General features: G+C 43.4%; 1 protein-coding gene across 1 annotated transcript in view; it reads right to left on the bottom strand.

The window, feature by feature from the left end:
• Window positions 1-3,230, bottom strand: part of LOC134442927 (transcription initiation factor TFIID subunit 4-like) — a 110,087-nt gene extending 106,857 nt beyond the window's left edge. The window contains exon 1 of the mRNA XM_063192888.1: window positions 1,223-3,230. Within this exon, the coding sequence (XP_063048958.1) occupies window positions 1,223-2,882 (1,660 nt within the window). The 5' untranslated portion in view covers window positions 2,883-3,230. The remainder of the gene's footprint in view (window positions 1-1,222) is intronic.
• Window positions 3,231-21,251: the final 18,021 nt, after the last annotated feature.

Below are 21,251 nucleotides of genomic sequence, written 5' to 3'. Positions count from 1 at the left end.
CCCCTCTCCTCTCCTCCTCTCCAGTGTGTTATGGAGGAGAGTAGACAGGTCTATACCCCCTCTCCTCTCCTCAGATATTTGTCAGTGGAAGACTTGTATAAAGTAGAAGCACTGCGGGCTTTCACTTTCACTTCACTTCACTAACATTACACCCATGCTAAAACCATGCTCAAGTTTTAACATCTTTACCGGATAACGTGACATTTCGACATGCAGTTGTAATGCTCACACTACCCTGAACTTGTCAGTACCTGAGAAGACTTTTTTTTTATCTTCAGCCTTTTCTGAGATCCTGGTTATTGTAATGGGGCCAGAGTATGTTTGTTTACATAAAAAAAACATTTATTCCCAATAACATCCAAAAGGTTATGCAACATCTAGCAAACAGCATACCTTTTGGGATAATATTTGGAGTAGGCTAAGAAAGTTAAGAAAGTTTTTAATGTAAACAAAGTCTGCCCCCATCAGAATAGCTCAGATCTCGGAAAGGGCTGCATCACCAGGTACTGCCAAGTCATGGGTAGCGTGAGCAATACAACAGCATATTGAAATTGGCATCAGTTGTTGTCCTTTAAGAAAACGAATACTTTCTACACCTCTGGTAAGTAGTCAGCTGTTGTGTCTGTTCCAGTGTTTCCCAACCTTTTTTGTCTTGCGTACCCCCTAAGCCTTTTTGTCATTCCATGAGTACCCCCTAATTCATGCTCTAACTTATATCCCAGTGACTATGCTCCATACAATATTTCATTTTTCCAAGTACCCCCTGCAGTGTGCTCACGTACCCCTAGTGGTACACGTACCCCTGGTTGGGAAACACTGCATAGGCAGCGGGAAGGGGGTGCAGTGGTGCATTTGTATCCCCACTTTTGGGCTCCCTAAACGAGACTCTCAACTCTCAACTCTTGCTGCAGACACATGAGTGGAGTGCAGCACCAGTGACATTGCTAAGAAATTAAGAATAAAGAAAAAAAATGGACCACCACTTTAAAACTCGTTCCGGAGCCCATGGTCCCCACCATCCAGACCAAACATTAACTTACACCCACAACTGTTGTAATTACATTATTCAGAGTATTTATACTTTCCTACAACTTTTGTAATTACATTATTCAGAGTATTTCTACTTTCTACCACTGTTGTAATGGCATCATTAAGAGTCTTTCTACTTTCTACAACTGTGGCAGAAACAACTGTGGCTGTTGTGGTTGTGTGCGTTGCCTACCTGGCGGGATGGTGAATCCTGGCGGGAGTTGTATCGTGGTCTGCTGCTGCTGCTGCGGTCTGACTATCAGCTGGGTTCCCCCCACCATCCTCTGCTGAGGGGTAGCAGTAGCACCGGTGGCAGCGGCGAGCCCTGGCCGAAGCTGTGGCCCAGTGGCAGTGGCCAACGCCGGGCCAGCAGACACAGGAGCCGCCGGCCGAATCATCCCCATGGCCGTGGCAGTCGCCTGTTGCTGCCCGACTACACTGACAGCGGGTTTGGCTGCAACAGCTGCCACGGCCGTGGTGTTGAGCGTAACGGGACTGCCAGAACCAGCCGCGGCGGGTAACGTTACAGCGACAGCAGCGTTCGTCACAGCTGGTGTCACCACAGGGCTGGTGATTACTACTGAATTCACAGCGGCGCCTGGAGGACTCTGGATGACATTCTTTCCCTGTAGAGGTAACTCCGACTTGACCGTGTTGTGCGGTGATGGTGATGGTGATGGTGAAGTGCCCGTGGCTGTAGCTTTACTGCTGTGGTTGACGACTTGTGGAGCAGCAGGGGACGCGCCGCTGACAGCGGTGACAGCTCCAGAGCTGCTGCCGCTCAGCGGTGCTCCTATCCGGGCTCCCTGCTGGACCAGAGCCGCCACAGATGTCCCGTTTCCGTTCTGGGCGATGCTCGCCACTATGTGACTGGGCAGTCGGTGCAGGGCGATGGTGGGGGTGCCGCGGTCCAGCGGGATAGAAGAACCAGCACCAGCACCAGCACCAGTAGTGGGCTGTGCAGCCGTGGATGAAACACCAGACTGGGACGCCGTTGGAGAAGAGGAAGTTGGAGTGGCGGTGATAGCGGTACTTGTGTTGCTACTAGCCACCAAAACAGTAGTGCTGCTACTCGAACCACTACTAGCTACCGTAGTGGGGACAGCGACAGGGGCACCGCTGCTGGTGGCAGCAGTAACGGGGGACTTGACTGACGTTACAGCAGTGGTGGTGGTGGTGGTGCCGTTTAGGCTCTGGGCTGCTGCACTTCTCCGCGTTGAGATTGTGTATTTCTTAATGGTGGAGGTTGCGGTGGTGGAGGTTTGTTCTGCCGTAGCCCTGTTAGCTGCAGTTGCTGATGGCAAACTTCCCCCGTCTGCTACTGCCGAAGCGGGGGACTGCTGTGTTGTTGTGATGGTGTGTGATGAGGGTCCATGTGATCCAGGCAAACTAGCGATCGCTACAGTCCCCGTAGTAGAAGTATTGGCGCCGGGCTGCTCGAAGGTCGCATTGGGGTTCACTGCAGATGATATTACAGTTTTATCCGGGCTGATGTTTTTAGAGTTGCTGTTCTCGGTGTCAGCGGAGGGGTTCGCGGTCTCCGCTCTCTGTTGCCCTTGTTGCTGCTGGTCTGATGGAGTACCCACTTGGGCTGTAGGTAGCGATCTCGCTAAGTGGTGATTGTTTGCATTTGTCGTGGAGCCAGCGCTTCTGTTTTCTGTGTGTATTCCTGCAGCGTCTGTTTGCCCCACCAATTGTGACTCCAGAGAGTCCACCAGGTCGTTAACAGCTTTCTCGTCCACCTCGGAGAATAACATATCTTCCAGAGGGTCGGAAGAGCCCGCCATCTTTGATCTGAGATCGCAATTGTAGAAAAAGCACATCATCCAGTGCGCATGCGTGTTACCAGGCATTGTGGGAATGAGTCTTACGTCAGACCGCCAAAATTGTGTTTTGAATCCATTTTATTTCCATTTCTCCCCTGAAGTGATTATTTTTGTTGTTGTTTTCAAATGGTTTTGGCTGTTTGTTTCTCACATGAATCCGTTTTTCATAATCCAAGCTATGCAACGTGCGTGAAGAGCTAGGGTCGTATTTCTCGTCCTCTCCCGTGTTTAGGCTACAATGTAGTGTAGTGTGGGCTATTGTGTGACATTAGGGGAAGCAGTTGAAGTTGTAATGGTTTGGCTTTTTCGATGCACGTGTGTAATATGCCATGTTTACCATGTATTCCTGTGCACAACTTCAAATAAACGACGCACCTGTATTAAGTAACTCTATGCTTGTGTTTTGTATTTTGCAATGCACTGATAAAACAGCTGGATAGCGGGCTAAAATGCTAACCACGGGCGCTAGTAGAAAATCTGCTGGCCAAAAAATAAGTGGACATTACAATGATCTACCGCCAGGGGGAAGCATAGCCCTATTTGCCAAATACTGTACTGTCTTCGGCAGCACCTCTGGCTCTGGGTACAAGCGACCTCTATTCGCTGCCTCTGTGATCAACTGATTCCATTATCTTAAAATGTAGGAGGTTCATTTTAACTCTACCATTGATTTTTTTAATATATTTTTTAAAACTGAAATGGGAGTCATCAATGACCACTAAGTACTTAAAATAAGTTACAAAGTAAGAAGATAATTATAGCTAATTAAAGCTAATTTCAATCTACAGTCCCAGTAGAGAGAAGTAAAATTCAGTGTACACCTTAAAAATATAAAAACAAATATTTACACCCTGTGAGTGATACTACATTTCTAGTACGCTTTTGGCAAAAGCAAAATGTCAATTATCAGTATTTTTTTCAACTAAATGACCTAGATCAGGGGTGTCAAACTCAAACTGACGGAGGGCCAAAGTCAAAATCTGGGATGAAGTCACGGGCCGAACTCAACATTTTTTTTTTTAAATGCACTAAAATTGTGAGTACCTACACTTCATACTAATAGTTGAATTTCACACACACTCTTTCTCATCATATTTGTCAGTTCAAATGTGTCTGCACATCTTGTGACACAGCAAATTTCAGGTTCAAGTCATGTTACGCTAAACATGTGGGCCAACTGTAATACACATTTGAAATGATCTTGCGGGCTGAATAAAATGGCTCAGCGGGCCAAATTTTGCCCCCGGGCCTGAGTTTGACATCCCTGACCTAGATGTTTACATAGGCCTAGTGTATATATTTAAGTTTCCAAACAAACAAATTGCCATGCTTAATCTTAAATCATTTGATAAATACTCTAATGAAAGCAAACATTTGCTTGATTATTTTGTCAACAGTGTTATGGACAAATACTATGTCATTTCAAACATATATAAAATACTACAGAGTTGAAACAACATACGTTTGAAAGTGCTTATGTCCCTTAGCAATAATGTTGTCATTAATCTGTGCAACTGATATAGAAAATGTGATTGTTGAGCTTCATAAGTAGGATTTTATGATTCACTGTGATACAGACTGACACATTTTTCATTATAAATCCCTGTAACGTCTGATTTGAATTTAGTCACCCTCCTTACACAAGACTTCCTTCTCCAGAGATAATCCCTAGTGTCTGTTCATAGGATTTTTCCAACACATAAGGGATCAATAGTACAAAAACACTTTCAAAACAGTCAACCGTGTTACTCAACTGTGTTACGGTCAACAGTGCAGGGGAACAAGTCGGCACTTTTTTAGGAGAAAAAACAGAGCAGACAAAACCATCTCCCTAGAACACAAATTATTTTGTTTGTTTGTCTGTCAATATGGAGATAAATTGGCAAAAACATACTCCTCAACTGTCATAGCTAATTGTAACACCATTGACGGTAACACGGTTTGACATTTCAGCCATTTTTATGGTGTTGTGCTAACTGAGGACCTCAGAAGTTCCATCACAACACCTTAATCAATTCATGTATTCAGGGCTCTAAATTAACTTTTTCCACCACCAGCCAATTTGGCTAGTAGAATTTTTTCTTACCAGCCAAACAGAAGTTCAACTAGCCATTTTTTTTAATCTCGCCAAAATAAACTATGCATTAGGCTAGTTATTTTTTTTCTAATTAAATGGTCATTTTGTCCAACTGTTTCTACAACACAGATACACTATAGGCCTGCATAGGCTACTATATGCCTACATAATATAGCATATTATTATATGGTGTGACGTCATCGGTCGAATGCTCCATTCATTTCAACGGGGCTCCCCAACGTTCGCACGTCTGTTATGTAAGGGTTAACGTTCGGCGAGAAGGTCGCTACCATGGAATAGCAGCACGACAGAGAGAATCTTCCGCGTCGGGGTCTTGTTCTCTCTGAAGTGCTGCTATTCCACAAAGCGACCGACTCGCCGAAAGTTAACCCGCTTATTATATGGATATACTTAAATGATTCACACATGGCGGGGGCATTTCTTTAGGCCTATTTAATGTTAAGATTGTTGCTGCGCAAAACAAAACAGTGCCGTTGTGGAACACCGCTAGGCAACAGCTAGGTAGCCAGGACAACAGGTGTTGTCTATCACAGCAGCTGATTAGAGTCTTGTTGAAAAGTCGCTTTAGCAGTGAAAAGTCTTGTTGCCATTGACAGCGGTCTGTTATAGACCAACCCGTCCGTTATCGAAAAATAACAGACGTGCGAACGTTGGGGAGCCCCGTTGAAATGAATGGAGCATTCGACCGATGACGTCACAACCAAAGAGGCTTGAGACAAGAGGGCTTACTCACGTCATAACAGCGTAGTAGGAAATGATGGCGAGGGGAGTACGGAAATGTTATTCACTGTGGAACAGGTCATAGGACAGCGTGAATGTCTGTCAGCTGTCCTTAATTACTCCCAGCAATTACTGCTGACCAACAGCTGCCGTTACTTGGCCACAAATTGCGGAGTACGAAAATGGCATCCATCGTGGATGGATGACCAATGACCATGCGCAAGGGAGTTAATTTTCCATCCACTCGTGTCCTCAGGCAACGCCCCCGTACTACACCGTGGCCAATGCATTCCCCGCCATGAGATTGTTCTTTCTGTTGAGTTTCTTTGGTCACAACCATATAATAATTTTCGATAACGGACGGGTTGGTCTATAATAGTAGAGTCATAAATGGAGGTTCCGTGACCAACCTCTGGCAACAATGTTTTGATGATTGATTTGACCTCTATGGACCCTTTAGAAAAGATTTAGCCCCCATGTCCCTCGCAAAAATCCCGGGCTTTTTTGCTAGAGAGCCAAATTCAAAATGGCGTCCGGCGGCATCTCTAAAAAATAACTTTTGATCTGAATGACCTAGAATCATGTATGAAGGCACTTTTTCATATGAGTCAACCATGAGGATTCCAAATCTGACATCATTTTGGTTATAAAACTTCGTTTTGACAGCGAAATTCAAGATGGCCGCCATCTAGAACCGTTATTTTCGACCTTTTTAGGCCGTCACCGCCCAAAAATGATCATATTTGGACTGGGAACCTCCCAATTTGTGATTTGTGTTCTCATGTAAAGATATTGAGAGAATATCTGATCTACAAGCCCAGAATTCCTCACATTGGGAGGCGTAGTGGGCTTGTAGATGGGCTATTTTAACAATGTGTCTTTTTTAGTAGGCTATTATTTGACAATTTGGCAGATATTTTAGCATTGTTTGATGATTACTTTGGATGCAGTGGTGGTCTTTTACTCTGAGAGTCCTTACATTATGACCCCACCCCCCAAAACAGAGGGTCTTGACTCACAGGTTGAGAACCACTTATCTAGTTAAAAAAAGACCTTCACGTTTCACATTTTCCAAGCATTTCCAAGCTCCTCGAGCTGAAAGAACACTGTGTTGTTGAGGAATGTGTGGTCTTATTCAACCCCAATGGCACATGCAGGAAGACGCAGAAGAGCAAGCTCATCTCAAAGATCTCCCTCCACCCTGTTTTTATTTAAGAATTTTATCTTGCTCTAATTCAGTGGTTCTCAAACTTTTCCCATCATTTGCCCCTCAGAGGGTCTGGATGCCTCCGTGCCCCCTCCCCCTTTTTGTGGGGTAAAAATCACTTCTGGCTGGCGCTATCATAGTTATGTCTGACCTGAGGTAAATTAGGAAATAAATGGTTTCTAAGCAAAAGTAGTACTTGCGCAAATTGATTTTGCGATTGCTGCGCAGAATTAAAGGAAAGGTGAGATAAAACAAAGAGGGACTGCAGTCGAATGCAGTGCAGATGTGTGTTCATTTCCTATTCTATTGAAATCAATGACAATGAATAATATAATGTTGGTGAGGGGGACTTTAAACATATTGGCTTATTGGCCATATAGGAAATCTTTTTTTTGGGGGGGGGGGGGGCAGATGTCACACGGCCCCCCTGTGATGCCTCCGCGCCCCCCCCCAGGAAGGCTTGCGCTCCACTTTGAGAAACTCTGCTCTAATTGACATAGGCATGATCTGGAGGATGGGAACTCCATCAGCAGAAGATTGGCAGACACAGGACGGCACCCTATACAAGTAGGTTGGGCTATGCCCAAAAGCTGTTATCCATCATCCTTGCCTTCTCATGCTCCCAGTATCATCGGTGCCAATGATCCCTTCGATACACCATACTTAACATAAGAAGACGAAGTCATGGGTGAGTGGTTAGGGCGTCAGACTTGCATCCCAGAGGTTGCCGGTTCGACTCCCGACCTGCCAGGTTGGTGGGGGGAGTAATCAACCAGTGCTCTCCCCCATCCTCCTCCATGACTGAGGTACCCTGAGCATGGTACCGTCCCACCGCACTGCTCCCCATGGGGCGCCACTGAGGGCTTCCCCCTTGCAAGGGTGAGTGTGCTGTGGAGTGCTGTGTCACACTGACAATGGGAGTTGGAGTTTCCCAATGGGCTTTCACTTTCACTTTCACGAACGAGACCTGCGCATACATGGTAATGCACATACATACACATGAAATGGACAAGTTCCCATCTGCCAAGTCTTTCAAAATGTTATTGTGTAGTGTCAAAAACAAGAAAAAGACTACACCATTGAGCGTCTGAAGCTCTTCACTGTTTATGATTGTCAATGACAGTCAGGTTGTAGTGGCCCTGTTGTTATTGATGCAGCTGATACCGATGTCTATGGCAGCTTCCTGGCATGCTAAGGATTAAGAGACATGAAGAGACTGTCCTCTTCCATGACCTGCTGACAAGAGATGGCAGACTGCATTGTGCAGCTACACTATTTTACAGGCTGTGATGCCAACTTACCTGTAGGGTTCTATGAAAAAGGAAAATCATCAGTACATGAAAAGGTGATAAAGCGGTTGCTCTCTGTTCACCTTGAAGAGAGAGTACAACAGCTGTTTGTGTTCACGAGACAGATGATCTATGCAGACAAGAAAAGTAGCACCATGGCTGAAGCCTGTGCTTCCAAGTCGAAGACCATGAAGAGAGTCTTTTATCTGTCTCCCTCCATATGCAGACAGCTTATGCCAACACTGCCTCTGTCCCAACTACTTGCCGCATCTAGTGCGCCACCCCACACTAAAGAACCACCCATCGCCACTCAAACATGGTTGGGAGTATAGCGTATAGCTTCCCCGGGTCCTGTATTCCCCGGTCTTTGTATGGGACTGAGGAACTACCGACCCTTTTTCTCAAAAGTGTCCCATGTTCCCCGCATTGTATGGCCCAGGATGCTTCACATGCATATCTCTTGCATGAACGGTTGCCATGCGTATTTCATGTCAAGTTTGCGAACAGTGGCAGCCTAACCCTAACCGTAACTCTAACAACAACCCTCGCTAGTCATGCGGCAGCAGTCTACTTGGAAGCAGCAGGAATAGAACCCCTTTTTGAAAAAAGGGTTCTAAGTTCCCCGGTGGCGGGGGGGACATAGGACTCGGGGAACATAGCTCCCGGGCAACATAGGGGTGACCCTGGGAGCTCATACACTGATGATTTTCCTTTTTCATAGAACCTTGAGTTGGCATCATGGCATTGTGCAGCTACACTGTTTTACAGGCTATCTGCCATCTCTTCTGTCAAAAGGTCACAGAAGAGGACCGTCTCTTTGTCTCTCTTAATGCATAGCATGCCAGGAAGCTGCCGTAGACATAGGTATCAGCTGCATCAATAACAACAGGGCCACTACAACCTGACTGTCATTGACCATCATTAACAGTGAAGAGCTTCAGACTGCTCAATGGTGTAGTCTTTTTCTTGTTTTTGACACTACACAATAAAATTTTGAAAGACTTGGCAGATGGGAACTTGTCAATTTCATGTGTATGTGCATTACCATGTATGCGCAGGTCTCGTTCGTCTTCTTTTGTTAAGTATGATGTATCGTAGGGATCATTGGCACCGATGATACTGGGAGCATGAGAAGGCAAGGATGATGGATGACAGTTTTTGGGCATAGCCCAAGCTACTTGTATAGGGTGCCATCCTGTGTCTGCTAATCTTCTGCTGATGGGGTTCCCATCCTCCAGATCATGCCTATGTCAATTAGAGCAAGATAGGATTCTTAAATCAAAACAGGGTGGAGGGAGATCTTCGAGATGAGCTTGCTCTTCTGCGTCTTCCTGTATGTGCCATTGGGGTTGAATAAGACCACACATTCCTCAACAACACAGTGTTCTTGCAGCTCGGGGAGCTTCACAAACTGACTGTCTTCAACCAAGTTGATCACTGCTGTGAGCACACTTCTTCCATTTCAGCAGCTCTTGCCTCGAGTTCCTCAACGGGCTTCTCTGTGCAAGAATGCTTGGAAAATGTGAAACGTGAAGGGGTTTTCCTTCTAGATGAGTGGTTCTCAACCTGTGGGTCAAGACCCCCTGTTTTGGGGGGGTGGGGTCATGATGTAAGGACTCTCAAAGTGAAAGACCATCACTGCATCCAAAGTAATCATCAAACAATGCTAAAATATCTGCCAAATTGTCAAATAATAGCCTACTAAAAAAAGACACATTGTTAAAATAGCCCATCTACAAGCCCACTACGCCTCCCAATGTGAGGAATTCTGGGCTTGTAGATCAGATATTCTCTCAATATCTTTACATGAGAAATACAGTCACACAAATTGGGAGGTTCCCAGTCCAAATATGATAATTTTGGGCGGTGACGGCCTAAAAAGGTCGAAAATAACGGTTCTAGATGGCGGCCATCTTGAATTTCGCTGTCAAAACGAAGTTTTATAACCAAAATGATGTCAGATTTGGAATCCTCATGGTTGACTCATATGAAAAAGTGCCTTCATACATGATTCTAGGTCATTCAGATCAAAAGTTATTTTTTAGAGATGCCGCCGGACGCCATTTTGAATTTGGCTCTCTAGCAAAAAAGCCCGGGATTTTTGCGAGGGACATGGGGGCTAAATCTTTTCTAAAGGGTCCATAGAGGTCAAATCAATCATCAAAACATTGTTGCCAGAGGTTGGTCACGGAACCTCCATTTATGACTGTACTAATAACAGACCGCTGTCAATGGCAACAAGACTTTTCACTGCTAAAGCGACTTTTCAACAAGACTCTAATCAGCTGCTGTGATAGACAACACCTGTTGTCCTGGCTACCTAGCTGTTGCCTAGCGGTGTTCCACAACGGCACTGTTTTGTTTTGCGCAGCAACAATCTTAACATTAAATAGGCCTAAAGAAATGTCCCCGGGTCCCCGCCATGTGTGAATCATTTAAGTATATCCATATAATAAGCGGGTTAACTTTCGGCGAGTCGGTCGCTTTGTGGAATAGCAGCACTTCAGAGAGAACAAGACTCTAAAGATTCTCCCTGTCGTGCTGCTATTCCATGGTAGCGACCTTCTCGCCGAACGTTAACCCTTACATAACAGACGTGCGAACGTTGGGGAGCCCCGTTGAAATGAATGGAGCATTCGACCGATGACGTCACACCATATAATAATATGCTATATTATGTAGGCATATAGTAGCCTATGCAGGCCTATAGTGTATCTGTGTTGTAGAAACAGTTGGACAAAATGACCATTTAATTAGAAAAAAAATAACTAGCCTAATGCATAGTTTATTTTGGCGAGATTAAAAAAAATGGCTAGTTGAACTTCTGTTTGGCTGGTAAGAAAAAATGTCCACTAGCCAAATTAGCTGGTGGTGGAAAAAGTTAATTTAGAGCCCTGAATACATGAATTGATTAAGGTGTGCTTTATTTTTTACTTTCATTACTTAGGCCTAATTAATTTGATTAGTTTTTGTTCAATTCCTCTGAAAACAGCTGAATCACATCGCACAAGCCACTCACATAACAGACCTTTAACATACAGTAACCAAGCACACAGCCAAACACTACAAAACCTCACATACGCACACCCCAAGGAAGGAGAAGAGATGAGAGGAAAATGAGAGGAGAGAGGAGGAGCTCTTCTCTACCATGCACAACAAAATGACAAGAAGCCTAGTTTAATTAAAAGTAAATAATATCTCGGGAATCTTCGCTTCCTTTGTTACTTCCACAGCTTCGTCGTTGGTTGCTTTTTTTTTTCTCTTTACGATGGCGTGGGCTTTCCAACTTAGTTGCGCCACGACTCTGAACATTTCAGAAGACAACTGAACTGACAGCTACGGTCACACTACTCTGACAGTCGGCTCTCCTCCTCTGCCCTGGTCGCTATTTCGTTCCACAACCACTCATTTTAACGTCACTATTTACAATTACTACTAGCATTCACCAACACACAGAACCTTGCTCTAACCCCCGCCACATTCTCATCACTCGCACAAAACATAGTCTACACAACAGAAGTAGGCCTAGCGCTATGCATAATCTGCGTAAGTCCTGTTATTGAAACGGTCAGGGTTTCGCTGCTTCCAAATGCAGCCTGTTACAGCAAGGTTCATATAGTAATAATAGCAGTAGTGACGTTAAAAGGGTTGTAGCGAAAGCGACGAGAGCATAGGAGGAGAGCTGCCTGTCAGAATAGTGTGAGCGCAGCTTAGCTGACAGAAGGCTGGTCGTCTGAAATGTTTTCAATCCTGGCGCGCGCAACAGCATGGAGTTGACGCTCGATGCACTGGAAAGCCCACGGTGGGAGGCTACGTCGTGACGCTAGTGTCCATGGGTAATGTAGGAAATCTCGCCCTATAACGTTCGTCAGAGCAGCGGTTTACCGTTCATAAGTTACTGTACTCGGGCGCTACTAGCCAAATTGGCGGGGAGGGATTTTTTTTTTCTAGCCAAAAAGAATTTTCACCCGTGTTTGGCGTGTTGGCGTATGTTAATTTAGAGCCCTGCATGTATTCGTATGTTTTATCCGTGTTTTTCTATGTGATTTCTAATTCAGATTCTTATGAAAATGTTGATAACACAGTTGACAGGCAATTTTCCCACTATGAGAACATGAAAAAGAATGGATTATATTATGGAAGGATGGAGCTCAAAACTTTCCAAAAAGTCTTCCCATATCCTGCCAAAGAGGTTATGATATCATGTGATGTTATTCGTATGGCCTAAGACCAAACCATTACTGATTTATGGAGGGGGTTTCAGACCGTGACATGGTTTACATAGTTTTCGTGGACACACACAAAATGGAAAATTTCATGTGTAATGGAAAGAACAGTGGTCTTTCTGAGAGTTTTGTCATATTGTGATGATTACTGTGAATCAACATTTGCAATGGTCTTGGGCAAAACAAGTTTCTTTACATGCTAATATGAAGACTGAATCTGACATTTGGAAAACAGGACGGCATGAAAACGCCCAAAACCAGTATTAAATATCCATTCTTGCTGAGGGAAATAATGCCATGTCTACACTTTCTGTATTATATGAAAGATAAATGTGTGCTAATGTTAAAAAACATCATTGGATGCAGTTAATAGTTAGTGGAATTGGGGACTTAAAATGCAGTCGAATCGTAGCATCACTCTTAGGGGCAAAACATACCAAAGCGGAACGGAACGGTCGCGGGACGAACGCGGTCTTTCTGCTTAGTTTCGACCGGTGTGTTTATCTCTGCCTTGCACACTGACAGCGTCGGCGTGCGCGGCCAGTCCTGTTCAAAACCCCCTCACAGCTAAAGCTAGCGTGCTACTTTGCCATTCATTTGAATGAGACACCGCCGGTCGCCGGCGTGAAAAATACGCTTGAGTTCTATTTTCCAAATGCAGCGCGGCGCGGAGCCGGCTCCCGTGCCGCTGACGCCCGACTACTGCCGGTTGGTGTGTAAGGACATATATGTTTCAATGTATTTTCATCGACACCGGTAAACAACGCGGCCGTTCCAAGACCCCTTATACTGCCACTGGATATAGTATCCCACAATACTGTGACAATATGCTGTCAGCGTAACAGTTAGCCTACTTTATAGCTGAATCATTTACATTTTTAAAATAATGATTTTGAATGGTTACATATGCTCAAATTAAAACCAAGTTTTTCATCTAATAGGCCTTCAATACTAGCTAATGGGATGTGGGACCAGGTCCGCGTGGACCATGGGAAGGAGTTTTATTTGATGCTCTTCATTCAGCAGCTGCTGTCACCTCATCGCTACACTCAGGAGAGAAGACCTTACTTGTAACCTCCATCCACAAGGGTACAGTTCAGTACAGGGCCGTCATTAGGCCTATTTTAGGGGGGCTTTAGCCCACCCTACATTAGTATTAGCTCCCCCTTTAACGATTTTTTTTTTATTTATTTTTTTTACATTTTTCCAAAAACAAATGCAGTAAAGCACTGAATACGAACCACCAATATGGCTTTCAGGCCGACCAGAACGGAGCCGGTGTCGGTGCTCGCACCAGTTACGTTCGGCACTAAAGGTTTTGTCTGCGAACCGCCAGTGTTCATACCGGGCTCTGAACTTTTTTCGCACGTGACTGTGTTACCCGGATGAACCTGCTGACGACCACGCTGTCGTCACGGTTCGCAGAGAAAAACCTAGTATTTTGCGGTTCGCATTGCGAACCAATTTTCTGGTTCGCGAACGCAAATATCTGTGGCGTGAACACGACAGTCGGTTCGCGATTAGGTGCGGGAACGGGCTCCAGCACGGTTCTCAGTCGGCCTGAATGCGCTACAAGAGGGCAAGTTAATCTGAATACAAGTTCCTGTTTGTTTATTTATTGTTTAATGCCACTTATATCCTAATGCACAGCAATAAAAGCAGGGTGCACAGCAATATTTTATGCGGGGGGGGGGGGGCAGGTAGAGGATTGTGCTTTGTGACTAACACCTTGAGAAAAGTGTAAAAGTGTAATTACTTACACGGATGAAATCTTCAGACCCAAAGTACCAATTTTCACTCACAATACCCGTGTAATAAATCCATTTGACATTGTCTTGAAATTATAGTTGAGCTTTAATATTTGTCTTAACAGTTTGAAAACACACATGAACTGATTAAAATAGCTACTAATGGAGTAAAAATTACCTAATATCTGCCGGGGATGCATAGTTTTCCAAGTAAGGAACCTGTTTGAATCGTTTCCTGACCACTGCTTCTCCTGGAGACGAGCAGTTAGTAACTCCTTAAAGTTCCTAGTCCTTGTGTAAATTATGCTCTCGGCATTTTTATCTAATCATTTTAACTTCTGTACATAATATTCATCAGCTGAAACATTTTGAAATGTTTTGTTTAGCTTACATATAAGGAATGTTCATTAAAATGTGAATTAAAAAAAAAAAAATCACTGTAACTAGTGTTTAAAAATCGGTATGGTGCTCTTAAAATAATTGTTCAAGAAGACGCTTTTGCACACCTCTGTAGGTGGGCAGGTGCGTAGGATATTATCCCAGTGGGGTTGTCATTCAAGTGTAAAGAAATCCTGCACACTGTCCATTCCACCAACAAACTTTAATACAACATGAAGAAGGTCGGATGACCAAAACAATGTATTAAAGTTTGTTGGTGGAATGGACAGTGTGCGGGATTTCTTTGCTCTTAAAATAATGAATTCATTGACAAAACCTTAGCAGGTGAGCTGAAAAAAATTCTGTGCACGCATTTTCTTCCTCTGGGGCTAAGCCCCCCCTGTCTCTCAAACCTAGTGACGGGCCTGGTTCAGTATGTTCTATAGTTGCTTCACCAACACACACTGTGGCTATCCCTGTTGAAATTATGTGTTAATATGTTTTATTGTTTATTTCAAAACAATAATTTGTTTTAGCAGCACACAGTCTTCTTTTTCAGAATTGCAATGCTTTCCAACACTTATGATAAGCGGAACACTTTTCTGGCAAGTTTGGAGATTTGGTTCAGTTACTGAGAAGTCTGCAAAATGTAGTGGAAAAGACATTTTTCATTTGACCATTGGAATAAATTAATGTTTTTTCCCTCATATTCAGAATCACACAGTTGAACGAATCTGCCAGAGATAAATAGCCGTGTCAACTACCCCCTGAAGAAAGCCCTTCTGCAGTTGGTGGACCAGGAATTGCTTGACATGGATGACAGTCTTGTCAAATACTGCGTGTCCTGCCTGACTGGTCAGCTGTGCCAGATTGGTGTTACAAGAGTGGTGGAGTCTTGGAATGCTCACCGTAGGAGCACACCACAGGATTTCATACTTTAAAAAGGCGTACCGTGTAAGATTGTGGCCAGAGTAGGTATTGCAACTATGCTGCTCATTTAATCTGTGGTGACTATTGCCAATTTTGATCTTTTCATGAATATCACTGAATAATAATCCAATATTTACTAGTATGACCAAAGGACAGTACGTCTTGCAATGTCTATTGTTGGAAATTCAAAATGGCAGATCATGGAGAAGATCTGCCATTTCATGTATGTAAAAAGCAATTTTCCAGTCATAATGAGTATGTAGAATTTAATGGTGGTGGTAAGTATTTGTTAAAAAAGTCACATTTGTGAATGGCCAGGATGAATTCTGGAAATTGACTACTAAAAATGTTACATGGTGCACCTTTAAGGGGGGACTTGGTTTCTTAGTGGCAGACAGGGTATATAGCAGAGCAGATAAGGCCAAAATAGTTCACTTTGGTATGCAAGCATGAAAATTGGCACACATGTTCATTAATATGCACTCTTTCAACAGAGGGCGTTGTCCAAGCAAAAATCCAAGATGGCCGCCATTTTTTCAAGATGGCCACCTCTCCAATTGAAAATCAGGCCAAAAATAGTTCACTTTGGTATGCAAGCATGGAAATTGGCACACATGATCATTAGAGGGCAGTCTTTCAGTAAAGGGTGTTGGCTGGGCAAAATCCAAGATGGTCGCCATTTTTCAAGATGGCCACCTCTCCAGTTGTAAATAAGGCTAAAAAAAGTTCCCTTTTGTATGCAAGCATGAAAATTGGCACACATGTTCATTAGAATACACTCTATTAGCACAAGACATTGGCCATGTAAAAATTCAACATGGCAGCCATTTTTCAAAATGGCCACCCGCTCCACTTATAAATAAGCCCAAGAATGGTTCACTTAATGATGCAAGCATACAATAAGGCACAAGTGTTAATTAGAATGCACTCTTTCACAAAAAACATTAGCTACCCAAAAATTCAAGATGGCCTCCATTTTTCAAGATGTCCACCGTCTCCTCTTGTAAATAAGGCTAAGAATAGTTAGCTTAATGATACAAGCATGAAATATGGGATACATGTTCATTAGAATCCTCTTTTTTAAAATAGCGTGTTGGCCATGGAAAAAAAATCCATAATGGCTGCCTCTTTTTCAAGATGGCCACCCTTTTCATTCATATATATGGCCTAGTTGACTTAATGATGCAAACATGACATTAGGCACAACATGTTCATTAGTAATTGAATAACAGGGTGCTGGCCATAGGAAAATGGAAGATGGCTGTTAATTTCCATGATTGCTTCATTCCATCAATGATTCCTTATAGTTAACTGGTTTGTAGTAGCCTATCTATAATTTACATCAAGAAAAACGAAAGGCATGATCTATGTATCAAAGTCGATTTTTTTTGTCCCGCTAAATAGCAAACTTAATGCCAAACATTCAAAATCACCTGAGTGTACTCTTTTATAAGAACCTTAAAAGAAATGTTATGTACAGGTATAGAAGGATCAGACAGACTAAACTGAACATGTTCAACTTCATAAGGCTGGGTAAATGATACCAAGCCTGTGTAGCATTTGCACCTGTCTGAGACATTGTCAACTCTGCAATGGTCCAGTTGCCCAGAATACTAGTTTTCAGCAATATTCTCGGTTTTAACTAGTCTTAGACATATCCACAGATAAATACCAACATGCCTCAGAATAGCCAACTTTCTCACCCTCAGACAAGTCAAGTTTAGTGTAGTGACTGGTCTTGCCTATAGTGGCTTTTACCTTTTGTGGAAAAGTTCAGGGAATCCACAGTTATTTCCTTTTGCGCTTGCTACAACGCGTTTACTAAGGGCAAGTCATTGGAATCCAGGCATGATGCAACACCACCCCCACATACCTCTCATTGAATGTGGTCAAAAGGTTTGACCAGGTGAACTGTAATGATTTTGAGAATGTCCTGACCAAGTTAGAGCAGGTTTATTTTTTGGTTGTTCAGATGTTCACACCAAAATTGATTATTGTAAAGTTAACAATGTAAACAAATGACCCGAAGCACTTGGCTCACCCAAAAAATCCCATGTGTCTGAATGAGATGCATATTCCCCAAGAGGAAGCCAATTGCCACATATTTGTCTATGCCATTGTGCCAATGGCAAGTTTAATCAGCAAAGCATACATGTGCAGCAGCTGTGGCTGATGTGTGCTCAAAGCCAGAGCCTTTGATTGATTGACATTCACAACCTTTACAGGACTACTGGCCAAGAAAAGGCCAAAGGCATGTTGTTCTTTAATGCTTTCACAGGTTGTGACATCTCAGCCTTCAAAACCACTGATGGAATTTAAAAAGGAAAAGGACACAGCATAGCAGACTTGGGACAGTTTAACTTTTTTAAGTAACCAGCTCTCCCTGAACATTGAAGAGGAAAACATGAGGGATCTGTAGAAAGTACTGGTGTTCATGATTGGGATGTTCAGTTCAGTACTGCAGATTGTATTGATGATACAAGACATGAACATTTTGCCAGAAAGGTAAGACTATATGAAGAAATTCCTCAAACAAGCAGAACTGATATATCACACTAAACATTCAGCAAATCAAGCAGCCTGGCTGTGGGTTTAGACAAGTCTGTGCCAGCCAGAAGTTAAAAGTCCAGCTGACTGAAGATGAATAAGATTGATGAAGAATGGACATGGCAACCATTGCAAAGAGTTGTGAAAAGTTTGCTAAGTGTAGAAAGTGTGAATGCTACAGGCTTGGTCTTACATGCAAGGGCCNGTGAAAGTATATCCCATCTGTCAAGGTTTTGTCAAAACCCTTTTCTAGATATATGATGTAATGCAATAATGAATTATCCCCCCCCCCTGGAAGTAACTGTACTTTAAAGCAGGCAACATTAGGAATTATTGGTTGAGAGGATAGACATCTTGAAAAATCTCAGCCATCTTTGATGTTCCTATGGTCAATGACCTTATTTCAAAGAGGGGATTCTAATGTGTGCCAAATTTCATCCTTGCAACTTTAATTGAACTATTCTTGGCTTTTTTTACAAGTGGAGAGGGTGGCCATCTTGAAAAATGGTGGCCATCTTGGATTTTTACTTGGCCAAGAAGACCCCTTTTTGGAAGAGTGGCTTCCAATGACTATTTGTGCCAAATTTCATGGTTATATCATGACTAGGACTATTCTTGGTCTTATTTACAAGTGGAAAGGGTGGCCATCTTGAGAACGATGGCAATCTTGGATTTCACTGAAACCAATGCCCATCTTTCAAAACATTGATTCTAGCTGACATTTGTGCCAAAATCCCAAGCTCTCATCATTAAGTAAGCTATTATTGGCCTTATTTACAAGTGGAGCAGATGGCCATCTTGAAAATTGGCGGCCATCTTGGATTTTTACACGTCCAATGCCGTGTGCTAATAGAGTGTATTCTAATGAACATGTGTGCCAATTTTCATGCTTGCATACCAAAGGGAACTACTTTTAGCCTTATTTACAACTGGAGAGGGTGGCCATCTTGAAAAATGGCGGCCATCTTGGATTTTTGCGTGGCCAACACCCTCTACTGAAAGAGTGCCCTCTAAAGAACATGTGTGCCAATTTCCATGCTTGCATACCAAAGTGAACTATTTTTGGCCTGATTTACAATTGGAGAGGTGGCCATCTTGAAAAAATGGCGGCCATCTTGGATTTTTGCTTGGACAACGCGCTCTGTTGAAAGAGTGCATATTAATTAACATGTGTGCCAATTTTCATGCTTGCATACCGAAGTGAACTATTCTGAGGTATTTGGGGAGTTATCTGCTCCACTAATAAGGGAATGCAAACCCAATATGGTGTGGCCTATACAAAGATGGCAATCAAAGAAAGTAGATCCAAAGAAAGAAGCGTCATTTTGTTTCTTTTCCGGTATCCACTTTATGTCGGGTGAACGCCCCCTTAGGAGACCTTCGGTTAGGAGACCTTCGGAGTCCTGAGGTTGAGAATAAATCAAGCCCCTTTATTGCTGTAGATGGCGGTAGCGCACGTCTTGAGCAAACACCTCAAAAATAGAAGAAGAAGGAGGGGACAACGCCCCCTTAGGAGACCCAACTTGAGCCCACGCTTTTGCATTGAGTGGGCGTGGTTTGCGTTATCTTCCTCTTATCCAGTATTTTTGATGGCAATGGCAAAATTGTCTGAAAAGAGAAGTAAAGATGAATCTAACAGAAAAAATTAAAAAGCAACAAAAAGGAGCAGAGTTCAGTGTAAATGGGCCTACCTCATCCTCCTCCTCTTGGTGCCCTGCAGCTCTGTGAAGTCTTTTTCTGGGACAGCAAGAACTTTTCTGGCATTTTGTCTCCAGTAAGGTGACCCTTGGAGTAGGAGTGTAGGCCAGGAGAAAACATTTCAGTTGAAGTGGATCACTCATTCGTAATCAAAAGCACAAACTCAAAACAGAGAAGCATTTATTTATGTTACCCACCTGTTGTTCCCTCCGATTCCACAATAGCATTCCCCTGAGAATCCGTCAAAATCAAGTTCTCCGGACTCCCAATGGCATCCTTCACTTTGGCAGCAATCCCCTGAAGAGAGGCCTCAGCTTCCGAAAATCTCACCATGACCTTCCTGCTCACACTGAGCTTGCCGCTAAGAGCCTTAGCAAGGTACACGGATCTGGATGAATAAAACAAGTACAAATGATAAGTAACAGTGAAGACTAGCCAATGAAGACCCAGGGGAAACAGCGGGTTTAAATACACAGGGAGGGGTAATCAAAACAGGTGAGAGACAGGTTTCAAAATTAAACACAAACCAAATTCCCACGGAATATGCCAGACCGCATGGCAAGATAGGGCATATCACACAAGACAGAAAAGGGAAACATATAAACAAACCAATGGTTTTGGAATGTAGGCCTATTGGTAGAAGAATTCAAGTGCTCAGTAGCCTACTTAAATACAATTACATGCCTACTTTCCACTAGGCCACTTATGTCAACAATAACAAGATAAGAGATATCTAGTCTACAAACCAAAGCATGGGTAAAGGTTCTTGTGTGCAACCTATTAAAGGCTACAGTAAGCTTATCATTTCCGATTTCATACGTGACTTAAAAGTTACCTTTGAAGCGTTTTGTTTGAGGCTCTGGGGAGAGCAGAGACACCCAGCAGTGAGCCACTGGTCACTGTACTAGTCGGAGGCCTAGAGAAGGCAAAGCGTTGCCCCGTACTTGATCCTTGAGAAGGCAAAGCGTTGCCCCGTACTAGATCCTGGGGCGGCGACATCGTCCTCCCCATGGACTTCATAATGCCCCCTTGGACACAGATCCAGGGAGCAGAACATTCCTGACGAATCGCTGGCAAATATCGCCACATTAGCGTCGTCTGTAAGGTACAGACTGTCAAAGGAGACCTAAAAACACAAATGTCAAATAAAATAAGCCAACTAGGCCTAATATTAGCGGCATCACACGTTTTCAAACCATTTATTCAATGTTATGAGGGCAGCGATCCAAACTAACTGTTGAGTTGAAAAAAGAGCTACCATGATGAACACAGTAATATCAGAGCCTCTAGCCTAGCCTACTATCATTAGGCATATAATTATTCATAGTATTGGTGGTATAGTGGTAGTAGTTTACTTACCTGAAAGATCCTGCTCAACTTGAGGACCGTCATGTCCTCTTCACGTAAGCTTATCCGCTTACTCTTCCTGAATAAAGTGTATTGAACCTGATCCATATTTCTCCAACTCCTAATACTGCTGTCGTCGTCGATGCTATGCTAGTCCTCCTTCTTCAGTCCCGGTCGGACCATGCCATGTGCTCCTGTCTGACTTCCG

This window comes from Engraulis encrasicolus, unplaced genomic scaffold (assembly GCF_034702125.1).
Source record: "Engraulis encrasicolus isolate BLACKSEA-1 unplaced genomic scaffold, IST_EnEncr_1.0 scaffold_26_np1212, whole genome shotgun sequence".
Classification (NCBI taxonomy): domain Eukaryota; kingdom Metazoa; phylum Chordata; class Actinopteri; order Clupeiformes; family Engraulidae; genus Engraulis; species Engraulis encrasicolus.
This window is presented reverse-complemented; position numbering and strand designations above follow the sequence as displayed.